Raw genomic sequence first — 12,412 nt, forward strand, 5'->3', positions numbered from 1 at the left:
CTTAGGAAAATACACAGAGGGTAAAAGGAATAGAAACGGACAAAAGCTTATCAACTTTGCTTTTGAACACGGCTTAACTATATTAAACAGCAAATACAAAAAAAGGGAATCGCGAAAATGGACCTGGATTTCTCCAGGAGGACGCGTTAAGAATGAAATTGACTTCATCCTAACTAACGAACCTAAACACTTTGAAGATACGGGCGTTGTTAGCAATATAAATTTCAGTACAAATCATAGAATGGTACGAGCTAAGTTGAAAGCAAAACCACAAAAGAAACCAAGACCAATTCCCGACCCTAAAGTTCTGAAGATATGTGGCAACATTTGCGAACAGATTAATAAAATCAGCAAGGATATCTTGAGCAACTTCAACACCGAAACAAAAAACCTAAGTGTTCAAGAAAAATACAACCTTTGGGAGAGAAAAATTAAACAAACAACACAAAATCTTACAAGAACAAATAACACATTAGAAATGAAAATTACTGACTATACAAGAAAATTAATTGAGAAAAGAGCAAATCTTATTAAAGAAACTAACAAGGGTAGACAAACAAGGAACCACATAGCGGCACTAAGTAAACTAATAAAAGCAAATTTACGAAAAGATAGGAAAAAATATAGGGAACGTGTCATAGAAGAGCACGTGAACAAAACTGGAGGTATTAAAAAAGCATGGAAGGATTTAGACAACAAAAAAAGCTGGATCACCAAAGTAAATAACAACCGCATGGATAGTTGCGAAACAAGGAGACAAAACATACTAGATGTAGCTACAAAGTTTTACAGGGACCTTTACGAAACCACAGAACAACAGAATAGAATCAATTTGGATGAAGGAGAAGAAGAGGAAATACCAACCATATTAGAAGCCGAAGTCGAACGCGCTATCACTTCTCAAAAAAAAGGAGAAATCTCCTGGACCAGATGGTATAACCAATGAGCTCATCATCGCTACAAAAGACGCTACGATCCCAGTACTAACTGCTCTCTTCAACGAAATTATCACTAAAGAAATAATACCTACGCAATGGACTACTTCAAACATTATATTGTTGTTCAAAAAAGGCGACCCTTATAACATAAACAACTATAGACCTATTAGTCTGATGTCAAATGTCTATAAAATATTTGCAAAGACAATACTAAACAGACTAACAAACATACTTGACGAAAATCAACCAGAGGAACAGGCTGGGTTCAGGCGCGACTTCTCGGTGCTAGACCATATCTTCACTGTACGGCAACTAACAGAAAAATGCAAGGAATACCAAATTCCACTATACATAGCATATGTTGACTACAGCAAAGCCTTTGACTCGCTCAAACATAATAAAATTTGGGAAGCTCTGAAAGAGCAAGGTGTAATTTCGAACTACATAAGAGTAATAAGGAACATATACGAAGCGAGCACTGCTAGAATACAGTTAGAAAGCAAGGGAGAAGAGATCAAAATAAACAAAGGAGTACGACAAGGGGATCCTCTTTCTCCAAAAATATTTTCTGCAGTGCTTGAGGGAATCTTTCGGAATCTTAAATGGCATAGAAACCCCAATTACGGACTTAAAATAAATGGTACCACTCTTACACATTTACGCTTCGCAGACGATCTAGTGTTAATAGCAAAAACAGCCAAAGACCTGCAAAGTATGCTTAAGGAACTAGCCAGCGAAAGTGAGGTAATGGGGCTGCAAATGAATGCAGAAAAAACTAAAACAATGACGAACTCCAAAAAGACACCTATAGTAGTAAACCAGGAAACCATTGAGTATGTGGATGAATACATATACTTAGGACAAACAATATCCATGGACAACCAGATGGAGAAAGAGATTGCTAGAAGAACAACTAACGCATGGAAACGGTACTGGTCAATGAGGGAAGTTATGAAGAACAAAGAAATTAGTGTAGCTACAAAGAGGAAGTTGTTCAATACATGCATTTTACCAGTTTTAACCTACGGCAGCCAAACTTGGACTCTAACTAAGAGTAACTTAAACAAACTGCAAGTATGTCAAAGGTCCATGGAAAGGAGCATGATTGGAGTTAAACTGAAAGATAGAATAAGAAACAGGTTTATTCGATCCAAAACACGTGTGGAAGACGTAACAATTAAAGTTAAAACACTCAAATGGAGGTGGACAGGACATATGATCAGGGGCAAAGAGAAATGGAGCAAGAGAATTATATGGTGGTTTCTAAAAGATAGAAAAAGAAAACACGGACCACCAAAAATGAGATGGGAAGACGAGATCGTAAAATTCGCAGGGAGACACTGGACCAGACTGGCGAGAGATAGGAAAAAATGGAAAGGGATGGAAGAGGCCTTTGCCAAATGGCATACAGACCAAACCGATGTTGTCTGAAATAGTAAATTTTATGTCAAACTAAATATTCAATAAGAAATGTACAATTTAAACTTGTAAATGTAAAAATTGTCTGAATAAAAGGCTTATATAATAATAATATAATAATATAATAAAAATACATATATTAGAAACAAAAGATGTTTAAATTACTTAATGTTTAATAAGTATGTATTGAAAATAAAAAAAAGAGTCCTTTCAATATTTTATATATGTAAAAACAATTGATAACTTCACTGGCAAATAAATAATAAATACAAAAGTTAAAGTGTACTGCAGTTTCCACTGTTTTTACAGAGCTTATAACTATTATATTTATAGCTATCTTAGAGGAAAATAAGTACATTAATTATCTTAAACAAGATCGTATTGACAAATGTTTCATTTTAACCTTCAATTGACTGAATCATGAAGCATCTTATTATGGAATGTTATAGAAAGAACAGTCAGTTATCTCAACAAGTACTTAAAGCAATAGGAATGACCCATATAATTAAACTTTTAACTGACAAGGTTAAGACAAATACTTGGAATTAAACAACTCTTAAGAACCTTTGAGAAGTTTTTTATCAAGGAAATAAGTGCAGTCAATGAGTTAAGAATAGAGTATTAAAATTTTCAGGTGCATGAAGTGCATCTAATGTGATTTGAATCCTTGTACCTGCATCAGTTTTATTATTGGTTCATTATCTCTTAAAACAGCGACGCAGTTATTACTGAGTACATTTACTTAGCAAATAATTCGTCACGTGGACACTAGTCTCAAGATGCACACAAATTCCCTTACATTTAGTGACTCATACAGTAAAGGTTGGATATGCATGGTTGAAATATCATACTTACCATTGGCAACGGTGGCACTGTTCGTGTTCGGCATTCCCGCAAAAACTGATTATTTGCACTTTATAAATAAATTAAGGCATAGTACTAGGATGGTCTTTAATTGTTGCTTGTTAACCGGTGCTACCTCATTTCAAAATATTATATAGATATGGAATTTCAGGACACGAAATCCCACTACTCACATCACACCTTATGAATGAATGAATTCATAGGCAAGGATAAACGTCAAACTTTTTTTTAATTTCTGAAATTACGTCAAAGCTGTTTTAGTGCTATAGAAAAACGATGCTCATTCGCGATTACACAAAACGTTTTTCTAACGAAATTATATAAAAACAATGTTATTAGTGTTATTACAGTTAGTTAATATAAATTTAACTAAATAAATAAAAATTTCAATGAAATTAGTTAGTAATTAATGTATTAACTCCTAAAATACAGAAGTACGGTATGTAGGTTTGAGAAAATCTCGAAAGATGGCACTAGCATAGCTATTTTTCCGGATATTGTTAGCTGTGGGTTAAACGTGCCAGTGGCGGATGTTATTGATTTGTTTTGGATGGCGCGAAGTGATGCAAAACAATAATTCTTATCGCGAATTATCGTTACGGAACATAAATGATAACCTAAGTAATTATGTCAAAAAGAGGACTAGCTAGCGGTAGGACGGAATATTTAGAAGTTGGTGAATTTAACTATTCATGGCCTGGAGAAAATGGAACACTTCATGACTTTGGTTCGGTGAATTACACAATGCCATCAGGTAAGGCTTTTGTCAAGCACACAATTTGTTTAATAATAGTAGATAATTACAGTTTAACATAAATAAATACGTTTTTAAAGGACCATGGTACTGGCCCTGGTGTCCTCTATGGAGGGTACCGCAGCACCCGCTTTTTCAGGTGCGTATTATGTACACTATATATTTCATATCGAAATTTTACTTGTTTTGATATTTAAAATATTGCTCTCTTTTTAGCTTTCCAATATGCTATTCGTAGCATCGTACTGCGCTCCGAGTACCAAGAAAGGGCAGCTTTGGATGCACACAATCTTGATTTTCGGTAAAAAAACTTTTTTACAAAATCCAAAACTTTTGATGTCCCAATCAATTTTGACGTTAACTCTGGTTTCCTTTTTAAAAAAATAAATTTATTTTTATACCCATTGCAGATTTATGTAAACATATTATTTTATCAAGCGAAAATAAAAGGCCTGATTATGATCTTAAGAGGGAAGCTTTGCGACTTGCGACCCTAGCGAAATAATGGTACTTATTCTATGAAATTAAATTTCTCGAGAAAACTTTTCCGCTAACTAAATCTTAACAAATCACTTTGATTTTGATGTCTATCGCTTCAACATAATACATTGTAACCTAGAATATATTATGCTACATATCGATAAACCTATCGCTTTTGCTTTTTTTTTTAATAATAATAAATAAAAAACTGAATTGCAAATTAAAAAAAAAACGGAAAACCTTTAATATGCTATATGCTAAAAAATAATGGAGAATGAAAAATATTTCGAAGTGGAAAAACGTTTTCTATTTTTGTATGGACGATCTGGTATACTCCCCTCTTAAGGGTTTGCATTCTCGACCCCCTTCGCCTCGACCGACTCCCTTCTAACCATCAACCATTTTTCAGCCTTCATGCTGTACTCTATCTGGGCCTGGCACGTCATCTGCTCCCCTGACGCGTTCTCTTGGAACTTCGGCTTCGTGTTTCTCAACCTGGCGCAGGTTGTGTACCTCGTATATGAGATGCGGCCCGTCAAGTTTGATCCTGAGCTGGAAGAAGTTTATCACACGTTGTTTGAGCCTTTTAAGGTAAGCTGTCCTCCCATCTATGGCGTTATGACGTAGATTTAGGGTTTAGTTTGTCTAGGTGCAGTAAGTTCAGGTCCTTCTCCGAACGCTGCTTAGATAGGTCTAAGCTCCTGATTTTTTCTATCGAGCAAAAGATGTTTAAACAGGATTCAAATGGATGAAGTTACTAGAGAAAGGCCTTAAGATTGCTATTCATATTTTTTTGCCTTATTTTAGCTGTATTATGATATAAAAACGCTACGATTTTTCAAAAACCCCGCTTGCTGGATCCTTACTCGTAGACGTAACTGCTATTAATAGCACCTGGCGGGAACCCTCTCCGGATGTATCATATTGTGCGCTAGGGGATGGTAACTGTCAAGTGTATTCCTTGCTTTTGTCTTAAAGGGCCTATGCGCTGTTGGCTTCGGGTCCAGACATGCCTCCCAAAGGCCCGGGACCCTATGGTACTATTAATAATAATAATCAGTTTTTGGGCGATATATGTATTCTTAAACCAGCAATGAGGCCAATATCCTTTACATACTCGTACCTTTGCCCCTTTTATTCTCTTACTTTCAGGTGTTTTTTTTTGCCAGAATTATTATCCAGTCTTTTGCAGAATAAACTTATACGGTCACATACCAAATCATATATTATTTCCTAGGTATCACGACTACAATTCAAGCGAATGGTGTCACCCGACTTTGCCCATGTAATGTCTCTCCATGCGGGGGAGGCCTACGCCATGCAAAACCTTACGAAGACCGACAGACTTGGCTTGTTGTTGGCTGGCAAGGTAGGTAGATTGTACAATTGAAACTACAGTTCTGTGATTACGGTTTGAACGAATGGTGTGACCTGACTTTGCCCACATAATGTCTCTACATGCGAAGGAGGCCTAAGCTATGCAGAACCTTACGAAGACTGACAGACTTGGCTTGTTGTCTGCCAGGGTAGGTTGAATGTACAAGTTATCGAAACTACAGTTCTGTAATTGCGATTTGAGCGAATGGTATCACCTGACTTTGCCCACATAATGTCTCAGACAGATCTGTTGTTATCCGGCCTAGCCTAATTGGATAGTCACTGAATCTGTAGTTCAAACGAATAGTTTAGTTATGTCACCCAAATTTACGATCGTAATATACTATCCAAACATAGAAGTTTTTGTGGCAAAATAAAGTATTTGACAAAATGATATATCGACATGTTTGCTATCGATGTTACCTTAACGTTACCTATATACCTATATTTTAAAAAGTGAAGATAGCTACCGCAAAATACACAACACGTTCGATATCTTCTTTAATATATTGGTCGTTTTCTATTCTTTCTACAAAATAAATTTAATAAAGAAGTTATGTAAAGAAATTTCTCGGTAATTAACAGCAAGTAAACTTACATCTCTTAATAATTAATCTATGACTGACTTATCGATACCATATTTATCGATGTTTAATTTTTTTAAACACTCGTTTTTGCCACAAATACTTCTATGACTGATATATTAATATAATTAATAATATCGCTTCATGAGACGACCTGTCTGGCCTAGTGGGTAGTGACCCTGCCTATAAAGCCGATGGTCCCTGGTTCAAGTCCACTGCTCATCACACAAATAAATGGTATAAGGGCATTTATTCGTGTGATGAGCACGGATATTTGTTCCTGAGTCATGAGTGTTTTCTCTGTATTTAAAAATGTATAAATATTTATATATTATATATATGTTGTCTAAGTACCTACCCACAACACAAGCCTTATTGAGCATACTGTGGGACTTAGTCAATTTGTGTAATAATGTCCTATAATATTTTTTATTTTTAATATTTTATAAGACGCCTACGCCTCAGACGGCTTTGTTAGTTGTTATTGTTACTGCCTAGGAATATTGTGTCACCCGACTTAACCCACTTAATGTTGATGTAGGTATAAGGTACGTGCGGGAGAGACCTATTATGCAAAACTTCACGAAGACCGATAGACTCGGCTTGTTGTTGTCTAAAGTAGTTCGATTTCCATTCTTTTTTGTAAGTAATTGTCCGGAAAATGCAGTTCAAGCTGATGATGATCGCCCATCTTTACGCACGTGATGACCGTATAACCATATAATTAGATCAAAAAAATAGATAGAATCCAGGAAATAAAAGACTTTTTATAAAACTCAATAATCAAAACTCCATGCTGTACCTATGTTGCAAAAATATACATTTTATGATAGGAATCTATGATGTAAGATAAAGTTACACGTCTTCCAGTCAGCAGCTGGCGTCTGCATTTTCCGTAAATGCCTCAACACCTTCGTAATTTCAACTTCCTTCCTAACTTCCTTCTAACAGGTGTCCCTTTATGACGTCGCATATTATGTTAGCACTTGCACATGCCGAGCTAAATTAAGTTTCAACTTTTGACCGCCCCAGAGACGTCTCACAGCAACATACGGTCTCAGATATTAAGACGCCAAACTTAAAGCAATTTTGCTTCTATATTTAACTTTAATTTAAAAAGAAATAGGATTTAAAAAAATCATTAACTCATTTTGCATTTTTTATGTTAACACCTTCAAACCACAAATTTAGTTCCGGAGGGTAATTTGTTTGACGGAGATCTCATTAAGCGACCGCATGGTTGTGGCAAGAAAAATAATCTTGCATCTTAAGGAATGAATTTTACAGTTTTTTATCAGTTTGTTAGGCAGATATTATAAGTAGGTTCTTATACATTGCACATGATGTCGGGGTATCATTTACGATCAACGCTGGGCTCTAAAATGGTTAATTCGACTTGTTTTTGCCAGGTCGGTAAGGGGGCGTCCATTAATCGCGTCATATTGTATAGGGGGGGGGGAGGGGGGTCAGCAAAAAATCACCAATGATCACCACAGGGGACGGGGGGTATGGACACGTATCACGTGTATTTTTTTTTTCATCTGTGCTATACTGTATTATAGTCAATAATAATCCTTCACGTGTACTTAGGTTCATTTGTTAGAAAACTGTTCTTTAGTTATCGAAAAAAATACACGTCATATTGGATGGGGGGGGGTCCTGAAAATATCACCAAAGATCACCATGGGGGAGGGGGGGGTCTAAAACAAGCCAAAAACGTATGACGCGATTAATGGACGCCCCCTAATCTGAGCTTTTACAATTCTGCCCGAATTCTCTTTTTGTTTATTAAACTTTTATATCTAGACACTTAACCTTCTGAAATGCCTTTATTGATCATAGTATGTTGGTTTCAGTATGAGGCTACTTCGAAATATATACCTTCAATTGTCGATTGTAGAGTAAGATTAGATACTCGGTTTCGTACTCACTGCATACATACCTACTGTTCTGGTTTATATCAATGTACGGATTTCGATGATTTCTCCGAATCAATTAATTTTTTGCTGAAATTGTACATAGGTCCTCTATCATTAACCTTTGTTCGATTCGTGCAGGAAGCGTGCCCAGTACCTATACTTGTTAGTTCTTAAAATTCTGTAACTACTTAACTGTCCGTTAAGCTGAGAATTATCATAAAGGATGACTCACGCTAGAACAGTCTGGGTTCGGGCGGAGATGCTTGCTACTTCCGTTTTCCGTAGAAAGCATCACGTAAGCAACGATGACCCGTCGTAGACATCGTTTTAATATACCATATATTAGATCGATGGTCGTAGAAAACGAAGAGTGGGAAGAATCGGTTGGGACCCGGATCGGGTCATCCTTTATGTACACAGGGAAAAAATATCCAACCGTCGATCTTTGCAAACAGTTTAGAAACGTCTAATAACAAGCTATGATATAGTTCGTGTCATCCACAATGACGCGCAGATTTGTCATATACATAACCTTAAAAAACATGACATTACGAGTTAAGGCACGCGTCTTCGTGAATGACACAATCTATAGATATGTATCTCCGCAAATTATGCAAATGTAAAAGTTTCCATTCCCCAAAGTGCCGTAGAGGGAAATTTAAAACAATTCTGGTCTACACGCGCCAATGTTTGCAATGAATACCTATTCTACCACTTAAAAACTATAGGACGTATGTCACTATACTTGGAATGAACTTGAGACTTTCTGGTTATAGACACACCTCACCTACAGATTCCGACTGCAGCTAGCGAGTAGTAAACACGTAGCCCCGTCTATTGTTTAAAATACTCTTATCTTTTAACCGGTCGGCATTAAAGCATTCGCTTGTAAACAAGAAGGTGCATATAAATTTGCACCTTAGGGACTATGGGGGAGGGTTCAGATTTGAGTGAAGCTGAAGATGGGGAAGTATCGAGCCGGCGATCAAGGAATAACGTAGAAAAACAAAATGACATGTCAATTCCACCTAGAGATGTGCCGCTACCGGACGAAGCCATGGAGTGCAGCACAGCGAGTTCAAAGAGAGGTCGTGAAGAAGATGATGAGGAGTCTTGGTCCTTGGTAGGACGAGACGGAAAAAAAATAAAAGAGGGAAGAGGAAGAAATAGTCCAGAGAATAATGCTACTGTAAACAGACCTGAAGGGATGAATGAGAGCAAACCTGAAGCATACATTACAGCCACGGTAGACCTACCTAAACAATTTGCGTTCGCGCGGTTGATGCACCAAAACAATATAACGGACATCTTAGAAATAAAATATATTAATCCGCATAAAATATACGTTCAGTTCGGGACAGAGAGTGCTTTAGAAAAACTTATCAGTTGCCAGGCTATTAAGGAAAAGGCATGGAATATTTTACGAACTACCGAAGTGGCCGCATCATATGGAGTAATCAGGAAGGTAGATATGGAATTATCTGAGAAGGAGATTTTAGAAAGTATAGATGGCTGTGCCGAGTTACTATATGCGAAGCGTCTAACCCGTCGGACGGAGGATGGCAAGTGGGTAAACAGTGAATGCGTGAGGTTAGGATTCAGGGGATCCTCTCTACCAGCTTATGTCCTTGTGTTTGGCATGCGCTTGATGGTTACACCATACGTCTTTCCTGTTTCGCAGTGTTCGAACTGCTGGAAGTTTGGCCACGTGAGGAGAATGTGCCCTAGAACCAAGTCTGTGTGCCCAAAATGTACAAAAAACCATATCAACTGCGAGATCACTAAGTTTGTGTGTGTGAACTGCAACGGCGATCACTTAGCGTTAAGTAAAAAGTGTCCAGCCTATCTAAAAGAGAGGAAAATAAGGGGCATAATGGCAGATTTCAACGTTACCTATCGCAAAGCAACGACTTTATATGTTCCAGAAAGCCTTATACCACAATCTGAAGAGACTCCTGGATTTGAGCTTTCCCGAACAGATATTTCCTTTCCTAGAATTGGCCCTATTGAGGAAAACCTAGAACAAAGCCAAGATACGTTAACGTCCCAAGTGTCTCAGTCATTTGTAGCAGTAGCAGCTACCAAGCCAACCCCTCCATGTGACAAGCAAAAGCCGTCAGCGGAAAAAAGTGGGTCAGCTAAGCCGAAAAAGAAAAAATCTATAAAAGGCAAGCCTATATCATACGAAAATCAAACTGACGAGTCAGATGGCAGTTGCATGGATATAGATGTTGACTCGTGTTCGGACAAGTATAATAATTCGGAAACGAAGAAGGGCAAGAGGAGAAATAATGAAGATAGGAGAAAATCGAGCGAAGAAAAAGAGACCGACACTGAGATTTTTACGCTTGAAAAAGTTATGGAGATGTTAAAGAACGTTTGTGGCAAGTCTATGGTAGATAAATTTATTTCTGTTATTAAAAAGGGTATTAAGTTGTTAGTTAATTACTTGAGTAAGTACTTTTTTGACTTGCCTGTCTTAAGTCAATTATTTGCGTGTGATGAGTAGTAAAATACACTTAAATATAATCCAATGGAACTGTCAAAGCCTGATGAATAAACGTGCATCATTCGAGCAATTACTATCTCGCGAGAAAGTACATGTCGCCGCGTTGAGTGAGACCTGGTGTGATCGAGACTTGGAGCTAAGAGTAAGTGACTACAATGTATTTCGTAAGGATAGGACAGACGGCTACGGTGGAGTGGCAATTTTGACTCATAAATCTGTTAAATCGCAAGTACTTCCCTCTGATATATCTAACTCGGGTATCGAGATACTCCGCGTCAAATTATATAATTGCGCCCCAATCAAATACATTGTATCGATATATTGTCCATCTTCAATTCAAACAAACCAAAGAGACTGGGATCAGTTATTTTCCTTATGTGATAAACAAACTCTGTTGCTAGGAGACTTCAACGGCCACTATAACACTTGGTCGCATAAAATTGATAATCGTGGCAGACAAATATTCGATTCCTTACTTAGTCATGACTTAATAACCTTAAATGACGGTTCTCCAACTAGGGTTCAACTTGTTAATGGTTCGCTTAGACAATCTGCTCCCGATATATCTCTGGCCTCGACCGACATAGCAATTAATTTTAGCTGGAAAGTCAGTAATGAGTCCCTTGGCAGCGATCATTTGATAATACACATGACTACGGAATGCAAATCGAACCTAAAAACCATTATAAAACGTAATTTTAAAAAAGCCGACTGGCCCTCGTATACAGCGTTCTTAGAAATATCACTTGCTAACTTATCCATCCCGGATGACTACCAAGGTGCGTATGATTTGTTTTTATGCGAGATAAATAAAGCGGCCGACTTGCATATTCCTATTGTTAAAATAAGCCAGAATCCTAGTAGCAAGTTTATACCTAAACCGTACTGGAGCGTGTCGCTGTCTAAGGCCGTAGCGGAGCGTAGATTGGCACTAAGTTTATTTAGAAAAAATCCCACTCCTAACAACTTCATAGGCTTAAAAAACAAAATTGCCGCGGCACAGAGGCTCATTAGGCAAGCTAGGTATAAATCATTCCATGACTTCTGTACGTCCATCGATAATGCGTCATCATCTGGCGACATGTGGAAAAGAATGAAATGGATTAAAGGAATTAAATGTCAGTACAAATGTGTTGATAATGAGCGCTCAATCTCGCTGCTTAATAATCTGACGCCTGATTTTGTTTGTTATGAAAAACCAGCTTTTTCTTCTAATAATAACGTATTAATTGCCCCAATTACCATTCAGGAAATTGAAAAAAGTATTAAGCTATCTGACACGGCCCCCGGCTGCGATGACATTTCCTTCTAGTACGGTCGCCAAATCTCAAAAGCCCTCTAGAAACACGATTTAATTGACTCTGCTCGGCCTTACCCACAACCGGTATCAATGTGTTCGGACAGTTCTCCTGATCACCGTACATGCGGTAGTAAAGCGGAAAAATGGTGGAGGGGATAGTAATGACGTCACAAAGATGGCGGCCGGACCTATTCTTTTTGGCGGTGTATCTCGAAAACCACTTAACCGATTTTAATCATCGAGGTGTCAAATAATAGCTTATATTATG

The 12,412-nt window shown here is 37.5% G+C and overlaps 2 protein-coding genes across 2 annotated transcripts in view; one reads left to right on the plus strand and one right to left on the minus strand.

Annotated features, from left to right (window-relative positions):
• LOC133520164 (polyamine-transporting ATPase 13A3-like) overlaps positions 1-3,540 on the minus strand; it is a 48,707-nt gene extending 45,167 nt beyond the window's left edge. The window contains 1 exon segment of the mRNA XM_061854534.1: positions 3,213-3,540. Coding sequence (XP_061710518.1) covers positions 3,213-3,246 — 34 coding nt within the window. The 5' untranslated portion in view covers positions 3,247-3,540.
• Positions 3,541-3,665: 125 nt separating this feature from the next.
• Positions 3,666-12,412, plus strand: part of LOC133520163 (popeye domain-containing protein 3-like) — a 32,257-nt gene continuing 23,510 nt past the window's right edge. Inside the window, exons 1-5 of the mRNA XM_061854533.1 lie at positions 3,666-3,975; positions 4,056-4,114; positions 4,192-4,276; positions 4,865-5,046; positions 5,693-5,824. Coding sequence (XP_061710517.1) covers positions 3,849-3,975; positions 4,056-4,114; positions 4,192-4,276; positions 4,865-5,046; positions 5,693-5,824 — 585 coding nt within the window. The 5' untranslated portion in view covers positions 3,666-3,848. The remainder of the gene's footprint in view (positions 3,976-4,055; positions 4,115-4,191; positions 4,277-4,864; positions 5,047-5,692; positions 5,825-12,412) is intronic.

This window comes from Cydia pomonella, chromosome 7 (genome assembly GCF_033807575.1).
Source record: "Cydia pomonella isolate Wapato2018A chromosome 7, ilCydPomo1, whole genome shotgun sequence".
NCBI lineage: Eukaryota > Metazoa > Arthropoda > Insecta > Lepidoptera > Tortricidae > Cydia > Cydia pomonella.